General features: G+C 48.1%; 1 protein-coding gene across 2 annotated transcripts in view; it reads right to left on the bottom strand.

Moving 5' to 3' along the window:
* The window catches only part of Hel89B (histone acetyltransferase 1), a 392,774-nt gene that overhangs the window by 183,606 nt on the left and 193,686 nt on the right, over positions 1 to 15,482 (bottom strand). For both annotated transcript variants that reach the window (XM_075703080.1, XM_075703081.1), the window contains exons 16-17: positions 8,076 to 8,272; positions 2,171 to 2,348 (exon numbers count right to left, since the gene is read on the bottom strand). In XM_075703080.1, the coding sequence (XP_075559195.1) occupies positions 2,171 to 2,348; positions 8,076 to 8,272 (375 nt within the window). The remainder of the gene's footprint in view (positions 1 to 2,170; positions 2,349 to 8,075; positions 8,273 to 15,482) is intronic.

The following is a 15,482-nucleotide window of genomic DNA, read 5'->3' as shown; positions in this document are numbered from 1 at the left end:
CATGACCCATCTCGCGATGACTAGATGGTAATGCGTTAGCACTGAATCCACATAGCAACACAAGGTATTGCCACCGTCGAAAGGAGTTATGCGTGAGGTGCGTATTGCAGCGGGACTCCCTTTTCCCGCTTCCCGAAGAACACTCGGTGCCTTCTAGCACCGCCGCCACAAAGGAAGCTGGGAGCAAATGCTTTGTCTGCATCTCGCTTACACGCATCGCGGTAACGCGAGGTGACACAACCTTCAGTAGCAAACACGCTGGAAACATGAAGCCTTGCCATCTTGGCATGCCCACTCCTCAAACAAGTGGCAGATTACCTCCAAGGCATGCAGGCTACGTGCGTACTCGGCTGCCCCAACAGCCACACACGTAGCCACTACCATGCTGGAAAAGGGCGCAAGCGTGGCAACCTACCCAAAAAGAGAAGAGGAGCGAGCGAGCTGCTTCGCCTGGGATCATGCCACTCATCAAGCCATCGCATCCTTCTCAGCTCACCTCTGCATGCCTTCACTTGGAACCAAAGCACACAGCACACGGGGTGCAATAGGATTTTACTGCACCTGGATTTTATACGTGGCACGACCTGGCTCCGCTTTCGCGGTTGCTTTCGGTCGCGCGGCACCTTATTTGAGAGGTGCGTTCACAAATAGCGGCTTGTAATTCAACCATTTGACCATCTGTGCCCACGGAAGTTTCCATTTATTTTCTCGGTACTCCTTCGGGGCGGCAGAGGATTTTGTTGTATTGGCATCTTGTATAAAGACACTTCACTATATTGCGGTTCTAAATACATGGTGTTCCATGCATAAGCTTTAAAGAAGTTTGTAATACCCAGGTTGAGCTGTAATGCAGTTAAACCTTGTTATAACGAACTTCGTGAAATCGGTAATTTGCTTCTCTATACCGAAATTCCGTTGTCTTGAAATTTCATCCTTTATGGAAACAAGTAAAGCCACCAATGAATTTTTCTTACACAGAAGTGGCGACAAAACATTCCAAATTATTGGGCCAGCGGAAAAACCAAACTTGAATGAGAAAAAATTCATTGACTTTAGTGCGAGAGTCCGTGACAAAACATACGGTTTCATGCCATGCCTACGAGATTTTCACATCGGCAGTACAAAGCGAAGCCCAGCGCAGAATTACGTCCGGTCTGCCCCCGCGGCCGGCCGTCTCACCCGCACTGGAACGGCACCACACACGAAAAGCGCCGGCTGCACGGATCGATCCGCTTCGTCTGCCCCTTGCTTCAAAGCATCTCTGAAGCTAGAGATTGAGCAGCCTCCAGTACAAAATGTGCGGGAGGACAGTGCACACGATGTCGTGCCATCTCGGCCCAACCACTTTTAACACACGTGCCATGTTACCTCTACGACAGGGCGAGCAGGCGGCACATGCGCTCAGCTGCACTGACAGCCACGTGCAACCAGAGCTGCGCTGGAAAAGGAGCCACCCGCAACCCCCCCCCCAGCCCGGCTCCCTCCCCTCTCACAAGCGCTTGATAGCATTACCATGAGCTCACTTTTGCACTCACCAGAGCCCACGTTTGCACTAATAGTGCCTGGCATCTTACAGAAGCTTCATTATTAATTTTCCTATTTAGCATTTAGAAGATTCTCTTGTAAAAAAATTTTCTCTGCACAATTATTGCACGCCCCATCAATGAAATATGCAAGCAATATGCGAGTAAGCATAGTACAGTCAAACCTCCACGTAACAAATGTGGATATAACAAAGTAAATGTAAAATATTTTTTTTTTCGATATGAGTGTGTAGCAAATATAAGTTTGCAATGAATATCAAATACGACAAAAGTATTCTTGTTTCAGATCCAACTTCATTTTAATGAGCTTCAACTATACAATCAATTTGGACTGCCTAGGGACTGCGATAATGTACAAAAAATTAGGCAGCCCGAAAAAATGAATGCATGCCTTTCATTGCGTTCGAATACTCAAAACACCACAGCCATGTCTGAAATAGCTCTAAAGGCTTGCCAATGAGCTGTCCAAATACCAAATAGTAGATTTAGCAGAATAGCAGCACCGAATGGCACACTACTGTATTTTGTTTGCCTTCGCTCTCGTCAGTTTCGCACTCGCACGTCGCTGCCGGCAGCCGCTTACCCGCCGCCCACCGAGGGGGCGTGCATGCACCAGCAGTACTGACCGGGTGCAGGGTGACCCAGTGTGCCATGACGGCAGCGGTCATCATGCGCTGCAGGGCACTCTTGGAGGCCAGGTGGAAGAGCACCAGCCGGGCAAAGCTCTCCACGGGGCTCTCCACGGGCGGCACCTCCAGGCCAGGCATCGGGCGAGTCACAAAACCCGACAGCAGGCCAAGTAGCCTGCAAGATGCACCAGGAAGGGGAACAGCTCCAACGCCACCGACGACAACGAAACAGAACTGGTCATCGAGGCTGGTGCACCCACAGATGAACACCTCTACAAAGGAAATACCTGTATTATGAAGTACTGATTATGTCCCAGCTGAATTTCTAGAGTAAAACCATGTTTAACCGCACTCATTTAAACAGTACTTTCGTTTTAAATTTACAAAAATCAAATCCCTGGCTTAGTGGCCATCTAATATAATGTGTTTTGTATCCACATACCCTATTTACTCGCATAATAATCACGTTTTTGTCAAAAAAAAATTTACACAAATTCAGGGGTGCGATCATTACGCGGTTTAAATTTTCCGCAAGAAACAAAATTTTTTTTTTCATCCCGGTTTGCTGCGGGATGACAACAGGTCAACAAATAGGCAGCTGCTGCTGTATGTAGTGCCGGACACCAAAACGAAAATGGCGGCCGGTGGAGTAAATCGAACGCGCCGAACGTGCTGAACACAATTTTTTTTCTTCTTCTGGTGAGCACATTACATGCATTGAAACAGTTTCTTCCATATCAGTAATGAATAATATCGTTAATATCGGCAAGTTTGCGGCAATAACGTAGCCATGCAGACTTTGAGGGGACAGAAAATGATGGCCGCGCTTAGCTGCCAGTGACATAGAAACACATGGCGGGCATGCTGCGGAAACTGCGGTACTTGTCTTTACTATCCCAGGGTGTCTATCAAGTTGACGTTTCCAAATTCCCCAAGTTTTCCAGGTTTTCCCTGAGTGCCTCTGCAAAATTCCCTGAGTGATGCAGAACTATGTTTTATGTCAAGACGGGCTGGAACCATATTGCCCGATGCTGTCACTCTTTAGTAACCATATGAAAAAATTTTTTTTATAAGAACCGACTTAATCCAATTTGAATACTAAGGAGTAGTGTTTATGTTATTCAAAAAAAGAATAGAAGGGAGGGGTTAGTAAAATGCACCGCAAATAAGATGTTTTCGAAAGAAATTGCAAATCGAGTCAGACATTCTCAAGTACAAATAAAAAGGAAATGCACACAGAAGCAAATATTTCCGAATACGAGCTATTTATACCAACTGATACCAAGCTCAGTGGTATGAGGCCCCAATTTTGTCACAATTGAGAGTCTCTCTCAACAGCTTGTAAGTCAACCTCAACTGTCCTAACATACTCTCAGCCCACGTATGACGCCTCAGTGTTGTGTTTCACTGCTTTAAAGAGTTTATTTTGGTTTGGATGAGGGGCACTTGCATCTCGGTGTGAGCCAAGAGTGTTTTTTGAGCTCGGGCTCTTTCAAAGATGCCTTCGCATACTTCATTCCCCGTTCATTCCTCAATGCATTGGTCCTTTCTTTTCTCGTGCTCCTTCTGTCGCGCGTTCGCACTACGGACCATTTGAAGCATACTCTTGGTCAGTTTACAGTCAACGTCTAATTTTTCGGACCCCTGAGGAGCTGCGAAAACTTCCGAAAAAATAAATGCATGTCTTTTACTGCTCTTAGGCTCAAATCGACACGGGCATGTCTGAAAAAGTTCTGAATGCCTGTCAGTACACTTATTATGCATAGCGGTGCTCCTACTGCGACAGGAGGGGGCGGGTGCAGGCGTGTAAAATTAAGAAATACCTACTGTGTCCCGTGACAATTGCCCCTTCCTACGTTTGTTAAGCTTCACCGCAATACTTTTGCTAATGCTTCACCGCGTCACGCAACTGTACAGGGGCCAAACTAACTTTCAGGAACCAGCATTATGGAATGCTTCGAATGCTCCGAGCTTCGAAGCCAAAATTATTGCCGACAGCGGAGAAATAAAGAAACACGGCACCGAACGGCAAGAAGCTTAATAGCGAACGTCAAAGCAGCTAGGTGTAGCATTGCCACAGTGGTGGCTACGGCTGCCAGTGGATCTGTGTGCGATAGCGCCGGTTCGAGGCGGCAAGGTAATCAAAATGGCAGCGGTGGTGGCTTTAATGCCGTTTCGGGCCTGCGGTCATGCAGAACATCCGGAAAATCGGACGGCGAAGGATTCTTGCGTCCGAAATTTCAGGCATTGATACATTGACTCTATGGGCTACGTGGTGGTGCCGCGAAGCCATCTAAATTATTGGGAATCCGGGAAGTCGGTCGTTGACTCAACATTGGCAACTTCTCCAGCCGACGACAGGGCGTCAAAGACGATTCGTTATGATTCCTGTCTGTTACTCGAGCCAGCATTACCGCGACTTTCGACCCTTTCAATAAAATTACAGCTAATTTTCCCCGATAGAGGCACAATTTCCCTGAGTTTTCCCTGAGTTTTTCTAGACTACTAATAATCCCTGAGAATTCCCGGTTTCGCCGGTTGGTAGACACACTGCTATCCTACCTAATACAGCCCGTTTCGGCTAAGGGTGGGCGAATATCTTAACTGTGTTACAAGCGTCAGCGTACGAATAGGGTACACTTCTAACATATCAGCATAAACGTGGCTACTACCATGGCCACTCGCGATTTGTTGCGTGCCCACGAGTGCAGACAAGAAGAATTGAAAGGCACCTTTTTGTTGTTGTTGTTGTTGACCACAACGATAATAAAGCCTACATATAATAAAGGCAAGCTTGGTTGTAGCCTTGTTTTTTTGTCATGGAAGTGCGGAAAGTGATGTTGGAATGATATGGGGCATCTGCTTAAGAATGTTTGGTGCATGCAGAGTGCTTGGTTTGTCTTCGAGAGTCGTTCACTTAGCACTTGACAGATGGTAAACGCGATCATTAGCTAAACTTGGCACACAACATATCGCTGCGGCAAGTTCGGGGTGCGATCATTACACAGGAAATAAAAAAAAATCAATCAAATGTTAACGACAAAATACAGGGGTGCGATCATTACGCGAGTGCAATCATTATGCGAGTAAATACGGTAAATCGTACCAGCATACCGCGTACGTATCAGCTAACACTTAGTGTTTCCACTTTTCGTCACGCAAACACGGCGGTGCGTCGTCTTTATCGGGCAGCCCAGCAGAGCCACAAGCCTCAGAGACCAGAACGGCCTCTAAGTGCCCTGTGCGTTAGCGCATGAAGCCACATCAACATCAACATCATTTTGGTGCCATGCTAGAGAGTGCTGTGGCATCGTGCAAGCAAGGACTCGCATCATGCCAAAGCCCGGATAAAAAAGACGTCGGGTGCTCAGCATAGAAGAAAAATTAGACATCATTAGTGCTATCGAACGTGACACGAAGAAGTCGGCGATGGTATGCAACAGGGATCAACCACTGACTACGGCGTGTGGCATTTCGAATCCGAAGAAGTTGCTCAGCAGCACTGCTGCAACCGCGAAAAGATGTCGACTATGAGGTTCGACTTCTCACCATCGCTGCCTCTGTTGTTGCTGAAGTGTCGCCCAGCAACAGTGATGAGGAGGACACGGAAAGCGACAGCACGGGCGATTCAGGCCCGACAGTGCAGAAGATGCGCGTTATGTCAGTCTCATGAATGCAATCGTCGCAACAAGAACTGCACCCCGCAATGAAAAAGGTGCCCCGCAACTTCTACAGCGCTACTGCGTGCGTGCACGGAGGATACGTAACACCAATGAGGAATCTGTCATGCGAGTGTTTACCAAGAAGAGGGGGCTGGCTGAAAAGCTGGCTCGCAGCTTCAGCAAGTTTGAGGCCGCTGTCGTTGCTGCTAAGCCGCCGTGGCATCAAACGAAAAGAACACTTTTGTCGAGTGAAGTGAATAAATACTGAATTTTTTACCGTTTCATTGCACTCTCTCCGAGTTCCGCTTTTGACAGGCAAGTGGGCGATGACATGCTATTTCAGTTAAGCAGCACTACCGTTAAGTACATACTTTTTCTGAGCTCCGGCCAACTATGGTTTAACAAGGTTTCACTGTACCTTCCACATGCATTATGCATGCCTCTACCACTACAACAAATTCGGCCGTACAAAGAAGGAATTTTGGCATCTGTCGATTTGTTTCTTTACAACGCCACGTAACTGTCCCGCCATTGCCCTCGGCAGACGTTACCGAGGTGTGCTCAGCACTAAACTAACGACACACCTGACAATCATGCCCATGTGCTGCTTGCTGTAACGCATTGGCACATGTGATGGCTGACAAATATGCCACAGTTGATACGACGTGATGATGCAATCGTAACTGACAATCGACGACGTCTTTGAAGCCATCTAGGGCGAAAGGAATGCGGATATAAACGAAGCAATAGTGATGGAAATACTGTAAACGAACAAAGGATTTCCATGGCAAGGCGGGTGATAGCAACATTCGACGATCTGTGGCTTTACTTTGCGTAGCTCCGGCGTTTTGCAGTGGAGCATGCTGCAAACCTAGGTGCAATAGCTTTGGCTGCAGTCGCACATTCGAAGTGTGCACGAAAGGAAATAAGCGACATATTTCACCCCATCTCTTGAATTCATGTTAAATAAAGGCTTTCTTTTGTTGAATGCCTGTTCTAATGAGTGGTATGGTGTGCGGCCTCTACAACAAAGTGACCTGTATAACAAAGTACCTTGGAGGTCCCGAACAATTTGTTATAGAGGAGTTTGATTGTGTATGCTTCGACTCGTGCCGCGGGATGAGAGTGACATGGTCAGAAACAAAGTGTGTAAAACAGGCATGTTTCCTATGGGCACCTTCGCACTTGTTTTTTTTTTTTTTACTTCATTTAGTCAAGGTTTTCCACCACTTTGCAACAAGGTTGACATGAAAGGACACAGAGTGCTTGCTGCAGTTTCCCCGATTTGGCCATGTCTAGGTTTTGAGCAGCTTAATCAGAATGGGCTCACTACAGTGCAGCGTTCCACTACGCACATTTGCCAACTTGTGAACAATAAAATGGAGAGGTGTTGCCCCGAGCACACACCTTTTGTGAGACATGTATGCACTTCATTACCAATTGCTTATGTTTAGACACAGCTCACAAACAAGCAACAAATGTGGGAAAGCAGAGATTGAAATGTTTACAGTGACTTTTACAGCAACTTTGCTGTTGCCAATTTTGCCTGCCATATGAACATGTCTGAATAAGCTTGCCTAATACCTACCTTGAATGAACTTGCCATAGTGTCCGTTCACTATCATAAATTTTAAAAGAATGCCTTTGTATATGTTACAAGAGCAACTTTTTTACAAAAACAAAATTTTTCATAAAATTTCTTGCAGCGTTCGTAAAATAGTAAAAGCAGTCACGACTATAAGGCAAGGGTACCAGTTGGAGGACCTGAGAAAACAGCTCAAGTATGCAGGTTAACGGCGACACAGAGTATCCAGAGAATTATTCAGACTCGGCAAGGATTGCCTGAAATACGAAATAAGAGGATGGTGCCAGAATGATCAGAATAATTCGCGCCAGTTATAAGCGAATTTTGCCTTCAGGTTCGACTTCAAGGCTGCCCTAATTCCACTTTTTGGTGCAGTTTTGCAGCAGTGCAAGCATATAACCTGCATCCTGGCATTCCTGGCAATTTTTCCAATTCTCAGAGTGGGTTGTATGCAATAAAAAGCGGTGCATCCTCGCTAGCCAAGGCTCACTCCTGTCTAAAATCTGAATCACGGGAAATGTGACACTACACAAGAGTAACTAAATCTATCAGCCTCTCACATAAAGTGAGGAGGGGTGGCTTCGAGGCTAAGTATTCTGCGAAAAAAAAAAAACTCACATTTTATTCAAACACCTTAATTAGGAAAGCGACTCACTTGGCAGCCATGCAGCGGCACTGCAGGACCAGGCGCTCCCGTTCCACGGGGCTCTCGTTCAGCGATTCTGCACCCGCCAGGTACACCTCCCCCCCACCCAACACTGGGGTCACACCAGGGCCACCCTCAATTGAACATGGTGGTTGTAGTGGCCCACAGCCCCCGACACTGCCGGGACGCCGCATCCTCTTGTCAGGCTGCACAGACAGCATCTTTTTGACACTTTGTCCCAGGATCACTGGGGAAACTGGATACACACTAAATTATCTATCATAAGGTACACAGCTGTAAACTATCTCTTCTCGGCCTGTGTTGGGCACAGAAAGGATCTTCAGTGCGTACTGAACGTTTCACCGTAATAATCCGTAATAAGCTTGCTTGTTTAGACATTGTTTGTTGTTTTCTAGTTTTTTTTAAGTGGCAAGTGGGTGCACTGAATTATTCTGGAGTTCTACGTGCCAAAACGACTGTTTGATTATGAGGCCTGCCGTAGCGAGGAACTCTGGATTAATTCTGACCACCAGATCCTTAACGTGACACAGGCGTTTTTGCATTTCGCCGCCATCGAAATGCAGCCACCATGCCCAATATTTGATCCCGCGACTTTGTGCTTCAGAGCACCATGCCATAGCCGCTAAGCCACTGCGGAGGGTCCAAGTGGATGGCCGTCATATCTTGTCGGTGCTGTTAGGAATGGCCGTACGGGGTGACAACGTGCCAGTTTTCAGCCCGCTGCACGTGTTCCAATCCAACCAGACGAGCGCACTTCAGAGTACTGCGAATAAACCGGCAGCAACGTGGCGCGCGGTCAGCTCAGGAATGTGCTACCCGCCAGCGCCACCCGGGACGGAGCAGAGTTCAACGAAACCCCTCTGACGTCGGCTCCGGACCATTACACCTGTGTGTGTGTGCAACACGAATATGTGAGCCCGCCTCCTCCAAAAGGGCGGGTCATCTACGGTGACGTCGAACGATCACTGGACGAACGTTTCCGTCCACTGGGAATCAAGGGGGACCAAGTGCTTATCAGCAGCGTTTGCCGGCTGCTAGTGTGTGCTCGTCGTTGGGAGCTGAGTGCTCGTTGTCATGCTAGAAATGTACTAGTGAGCTGTGTGCTCGTAAGCTGTTTGCTGTATGTTAGTCTTGTGGGCTCCATATGGGAGTCACGCTAGACTGTCGATTTATGTCTTATTCAAAATGTTAATATGAAATAAATCCTGCTCTCCTAAGTCCCTACGAAGAGTCAAGCTCCTTCCTACAGCTACGACCGACAAATTTTACAACTGAATGGCAGCGGTGAGATCGGCCTACGGCTCGTAAATCGGCCTACGACTCGGAGACAGCAACGGCAGCTGACGGACGTTGGCACATGGTGACCGACCGGTATCCTGATCAAGTTGGAGGCGATTTGAGATTGACCACCTCTTGCAACTGACTGGATACGGCGGAGAAGGACTGGTGATATGGTGCTGCTTCAGTGGGTAAGCGTTTGGTTTTGACTGTAAGATTTACCAGGCTTCAATATCGCTGTGTTTTTGAATTTGATTTGCTGGGATCTTTTACTTGTATTTTTATTTGCGTGGGTATCGCAGCAATTATTGTGTGACAGCAGAGCCAAAGCTTAAAGTAGCGACCATGGTCCTAATGTGTTTGACGAGAGCTGACCTGTTGTGGTTGTGTGAAGAGATTGACGTAAACGTAGAGGAGGACTTGACGGAAGCAGAAATTCGTAAGACAATTCTAGAAAGTAACAATGATGCGAAATTCATAGAACAAATGAGTAAACGAATTCTAAACAAAAAACGGGAACAGGAAGCAATTAGGCAAGAACAGGATGAATTTAGGCAAAAACAGGAAGAAGCTAGGCAGAAACTAAAAAGTATTTCACAGGAAGAAAGCCTAATAGAAGTTATGAGGCAGTACACTGATGCATTGAACAATGAGATTCAAGGTTTAGAGCAGGCAGTCGAACTAAATCAACAACGGCTTGATAAATCTGTAGGCTGGACGCAATGAAAATGGCAGGAAGTAAATAGTAAATTTCAGTCGAAAGCAGAGAGAAGTAGCAGTACCTGCGAGACTAGCAGCACATTCACAAGTAAACTCGAAGTGCTAGCAGCTAACGAGGCCTTAGTGGCAACAGAGGCCATTAAAGGCCCGAGTGAGAGCGACGAGGTGCTGTGCCAACAGAGGACTGTAGAGACAGCTAGGCCAGCTGCAAACAAATTGGCACAGTTACCGCGCATGTGCGTCGCATCTCATGGTAGCAAGGTCGTTAGTGAGGTACAGAATACTACGGACTTGACAAAAGCGAGCACCCATGTCGAGTTAGATCTCCATGCCGAAGAGAAGTGCCAGCTGGACGATGCAGTTGAGAGTAGTTCTCGGGATGGCGAGCTCCGTAGCTCACGAGAGAACAACTGCATTGTTCAGGGATCGGTGCGGCTCTCCGCCAGTCTAGTTAGCCAAGAGAGGAATGATTTAGTTAAGGATCATTCAGACTGTGCGGGTAAGAGACCGATCCGGGCCGAAGAAATGTGTACCGGCCAGCATGAGGCGCCAGAGGACGGCATGAATGTGAGTGCGAGGAAAAAGCACCGTAAAAAGAAGCGCCGTAAAGATCAGAAGACAGTGACTAATGTAGCGCAGCCAAAGATGGCAAGAAACCCAAAAGGGCAGGGGCAAGGAAAAGAAAGGTGCGATCGTCGTTGACGATGGTGACGCATCAAGCACATTTTAGCCACCGGTCAAAAAGTGACCAAGAAGCATGTTCTGCACGGATGCGGACACAGGGCACGGGGCAGCTACGTTCCTTGTCGGTCTGTCGTTCTTTCCGAAGTTCAGTGTGTAGTACAAAGAAGCGCAAGGTGGCAAGACGAGACCAGGTGGGGAATCGCGACGCGGTCACTCGAGTTTGTGAGGAAAGAGGGGCGCCAGGACGAAAATTGGCAGGAGACTGTAACGTCTTGAGGGAGCTGATAGTGAGTCAGCCGTTTTGTTGTTCCTGGGTAGCCAAAATAGCTTTCAAACCGCGACCACCTCCATAGCATACCATACCATACCACCTCGAGTACGGCTCAAAAGTATGAGTCAGTCAAAAAACGTTTGGAACGGGAGGCCAAGAGAGCTTCCGTAAAAGTGAAAGGTGTTGTTTTATTTTTGAGCACTTGGAAATTTTCTCGATTTGAGACTAAGAATTTCTTTCAATATGTAAGGTATGAGCTTTGTTTGTGTTTTTATTTGAGAAGCTCCGAGATTTGAAAGATGTATTTTAGGTAAATGTTTAGTCTCGCGAGGTGTTCATTAATGAGTAGATAGGCTCTTTTTTTTGTGTGTGTGAGTAACCTGAGTGTCAAGGTTATCGTTGAGAAGCCTATCGTAACGCGCGTGTGCGTTATTTAACCTTCTTTTCTTTATGCGTTTTTTTATTTTCTAAGGTTAAGCGGGTAGATTTTCAGTAAGTGCGTGATTTGCACTGAGAAGAGCTCTTAGTTCCTTTAGCGCGTGTCCTGTGTGGACGGAGTGAAGCCGATTGTTAATGACTTGGTTGTGCTCGTGTGTGTCGAGGGCAGCCGTATTCTGACTTCACTAGTAAGCATGCGTAGAGCTAGTTATTAGAAGACACATTTGTTTAAAGGTTCCTCTGTGTTGCATAAGTTACGCAAGTTTGGTTGTTTGTTTAAGGAACATGTCCTGTGAGGATTAAAGGAACAAATGTGAGCAAGCGTCGCAAGTACGCGTTTTGAATAGAGACCACAAAGCTAGCGCGATTGTTTTTACATACCTGTGGAGTTGGCCAGACGGTTCAGTGGCAGCAGTACATGAGATAAGTACGCCACTGTGATAGGATAAGAACAGGCTGTCGCGAAGTTAGGCTGCTTAAGATATGTTCGGGTATTGGTGGTTGAGGAGCATTCGGTTTAGTTCTACGTAAACCTTTGCTCTTATGCAGTGCGACGGTCAGGTTTGGTCAAACTCAGGGGGAACGTGAACGCTCGGTTTGGCGGCATGAAATTTTAGGGCAAAATTTGGGATTCCCAGTTGAGTGACTTGCATTGAAATTGTGATAGGAGGCCTGGTGGATTAGCAGCTGATTCCGGGCGTTTGAACGCTGAGCGGTATTGTGTTGCCGGGTCGACTCTTCTGTGCCAGTTGTTGTGAGATGGTTGAAGGCATTCCAAGTACGCAGGGGTTGCAGAGAGCAAAGCCATCGTCTTACTTGCCAGCCATTCTCTTCCTGCCCAGCAGTTTCCAGCACTGGCCAGGCGAGATTTTCCGGGCCATGGAGGAGCTGTTAGGAATGGCCGTACAGGGTGACAACGTGCCAGCTTTCAGCCCACTGCACGTGTTCCAATCCAACCAGACGAGCGCACTTCTGAGAAATGCGAATAACCGGCAGCCACGTGGCGCGCGGTCAGCTCAGGAATGTGCTACCCGCCAGCGCCACCCGGGACGGAGCAGAGTTCAACGAAACCCCTCCTACGTCAGCTCTGGACCATTACACCTGTGTGTGTGTGCAACACGAATACAGTAAAAGCTCGTTAATTCGAACCGCAAGGGGACGCCATCTCAGTTCGAATTAAACGAAGTTCGAACTAACGAAAGCAATGAAGAAAAACAGGACACCGCGACCAGGAAGCAGCAGGGCATGGCGCCAGTTCAATTTAATGTTTGAAAAAATCCGTAATTGTGGTCTGCTTTTTTTCTTTGAAGGCAACAGCAAGCACTTTCTGCTCTAAAGAGCGAATGTTGCGGAAGGCTTCCTCTTCGCTTTCTTCAAAACTGAAGAACAGGCGGGCGGCATTAAGTCCGGCCATGACTTCCGCAGCGGAGGGCCGCACCGGTGCCTCGTCGTCTTCCTCGTCGTCGTCACTGGCAGCGACAGGCTCTATGTTTTTAACTTGGGAAATGATGTCCTCGTCTGTGGTCACACCACAGACAACTGCGCTCGCATCCACGTCTACGTAGTCGGCAAAGGAAACGTCTTTCAGAACGTCCGACATGGGAGCGGTGACGCTAGTGACGCAGTCTCCGTGCGCAGGTGGCTCGTCCACGTGCTCGCCTTGCGTGGTGAAGCCACAGTGGCGATAGCAATTGGCTATTGTAGCCCCTGTCACTTGTTCCCAAGCACGCACAAGCATATGCAGTGCACTCAAGAGCGTCACTTCGTAATTCTGGCATAGAATAACTCTTTCTAGTATGTGGCGCCGATAAAATGTCTTCAAATTTTTTATAATGCCCTGGTCCATGGGCTGCAGCACTGCCGTTGTGTTGGCTGGAAGAAAGGCCAACTCAACGGCATTCGTTTGAACTTCAATCTTGTGCGCAGAGCAGTTATCGACAAGAAGAAGGATTTTGCGGCCACAGCGCTCGAACTTCTTGTCTACCTTCATGAGCCACTGCTTAAACAACTCTCCAGTCATCCAAGCCTTCCTGTTTGCCGCGTAGTCTGTTGGGAGGGACCTGATGTTCTTGAAGCAGCGAGGATTGCTCGACTTTCCTACCACAAACAGCGGTAGCTTTTCACTTCCGGTCATATTTGCCGCAACCATCACCGTTACTCGCTCTTTGCTTCGTTTACCCCCCGTACACTTGTCATCTTTGTACGTGATCGTTTTGGCGGGCAGTAACTTGAAAAATAAGCCTGTCTCATCAGCATTAAAAATGTCCTGCGGAGAGTACTTCCGTAGGTAGCCTTGTAGGACCTCGGAGCGCCAACTTTCACATGTTTCCAAGTTAACAGCCTTCATCTCCCCTGACACCGCACGAAACACAAGGTCGTACCTTTCACGGAAGCGGTGCAGCCACCCATCTGAAGCTGCGAAGTCGTCGTAGCCCAGCCGCAGGGCGAAGTCCGCTGCCTTCGCCAATATGACGGGGCCACTCAGCGGTATGTCCTGAGCACGCATCTCCTTAATCCAGAGGAGAAGCGCTTTTTCGAGGTCGGGGTACTTTGCCAGCCGCATCCTCTTCCTTTCCCTGGCAACTTCTGCCTCTAAGGCGTCTTCAATCGCCCTCTTATTTTTTATATAAGTGGACAGCGTGCTCTTCGGTATCCCATGCTTCTTGGCGATTTCTTGTTTCGACAAGACTCCGGCGTCCACTTCCCGTAAGATGTCGCATTTATCCTTCAGTGTTTTGGCGCAGTAGTATTTACCGCGGGCGCACGCCATTCTGAAACCGCACGTCAGCACGGCGAAGCACACCACCGAGGCCTAACTTTTCAAGCGATCTGCACAGCAAAGGTCGTAAGCGCGCCGAAAACCAGAAAACGGCCGAGACCACCGCGAGTTCAGGACAAAGACGTTGACGAAGGCTCCTCCTATTCGTTCAATTCTCGAGCGCTAGCGGCGCTGCGATGTACTGGATTCGCTGTATTTTTTGTGCTGGTTGCGCCATCCATCGGTTAACAACTGCAGCTATACGACAAGATTCTTAGGCCTCTGAGATCGGCGGCTCAAAACCGGAAACCGCAGTTCTCGGAGGTAGAGAGAGGGCGTAGCTGTTGCCACAGCTGTCACCCCTTGCCCTCCAGCCTCTGCGCCGGGTGCTGGCACCGGTTTTACCCGCTTTTTCCTTCTCTCCCCATTTTGGAGGCAACTCAGCCGCTGCAGCCTCGCGACAAGGCCTGCTCTGGCCATGTGCCAGGCGGCACGCCGCCCAGGCGCGGCGGCGCGTAGTTCGAATTAACCGTGGCAGAACCAACTCACGTTCGAATTAACGGGCTTTTTTATACATGGACTTCTATGGAGCTAGGCCGGACCAAGTAGTACGGTTCGAATTATCCCGAAATTCAAATTACTGAAGTTCGAATTAACGAGCTTTTACTGTATGTGAGCCTGCCTCCTCCAAAAGGGAAGGTCATCTATGGTGACGTCGAACGGTGACGTCGAACGATGACTGGACGAATGTTTCCGTCCACTGGGAATCAAGGGGGGGACCAAGTGCTTATAAGCAGTGTTTGCCGGCTGCTAGTGTGTGCTCGTCGTCGGGAGCCGAGTGCTCGTTGTCATGCTAGAAATGTACTCATGAGCTGTGTGCTCGTAAGCTGTTTGCTGAATGTTAGTCTTGCGGGCTACATATGGGAGCTACACTAGACTGTCGACATGTCTTGTCTAAAATGTAAATACTGCAAATAATTCCTGCTCGCCTAGTCCTGTCGCCCCAAGGTCCTCCCCTGCAACTATGACCGCTCCAAACCCTACAGTGCTTAAGATTTCACCCTTCTTGCCTACAAAAATTAAGTTGATAGTTTGTGATCGCGTCAGTCTTGTCTCTGTCTTCGGCCCCTCACTAGTGCGCAAAAACCTACCATGACTGAAACACGCTGGGGCCTTTCCTTTTTTGCCACAAATGAGAGACTCCTTCGCTTTAGTATGCAGCCCTCTATTCACTCGACTACAAGTT

The sequence above is a fragment of the Dermacentor variabilis genome, chromosome 8, assembly GCF_050947875.1.
Source record: "Dermacentor variabilis isolate Ectoservices chromosome 8, ASM5094787v1, whole genome shotgun sequence".
NCBI classification, from domain to species: domain Eukaryota; kingdom Metazoa; phylum Arthropoda; class Arachnida; order Ixodida; family Ixodidae; genus Dermacentor; species Dermacentor variabilis.
Note: the sequence above shows the minus strand (reverse complement) of the source record. Positions and strands in the feature narration are given on the sequence as shown.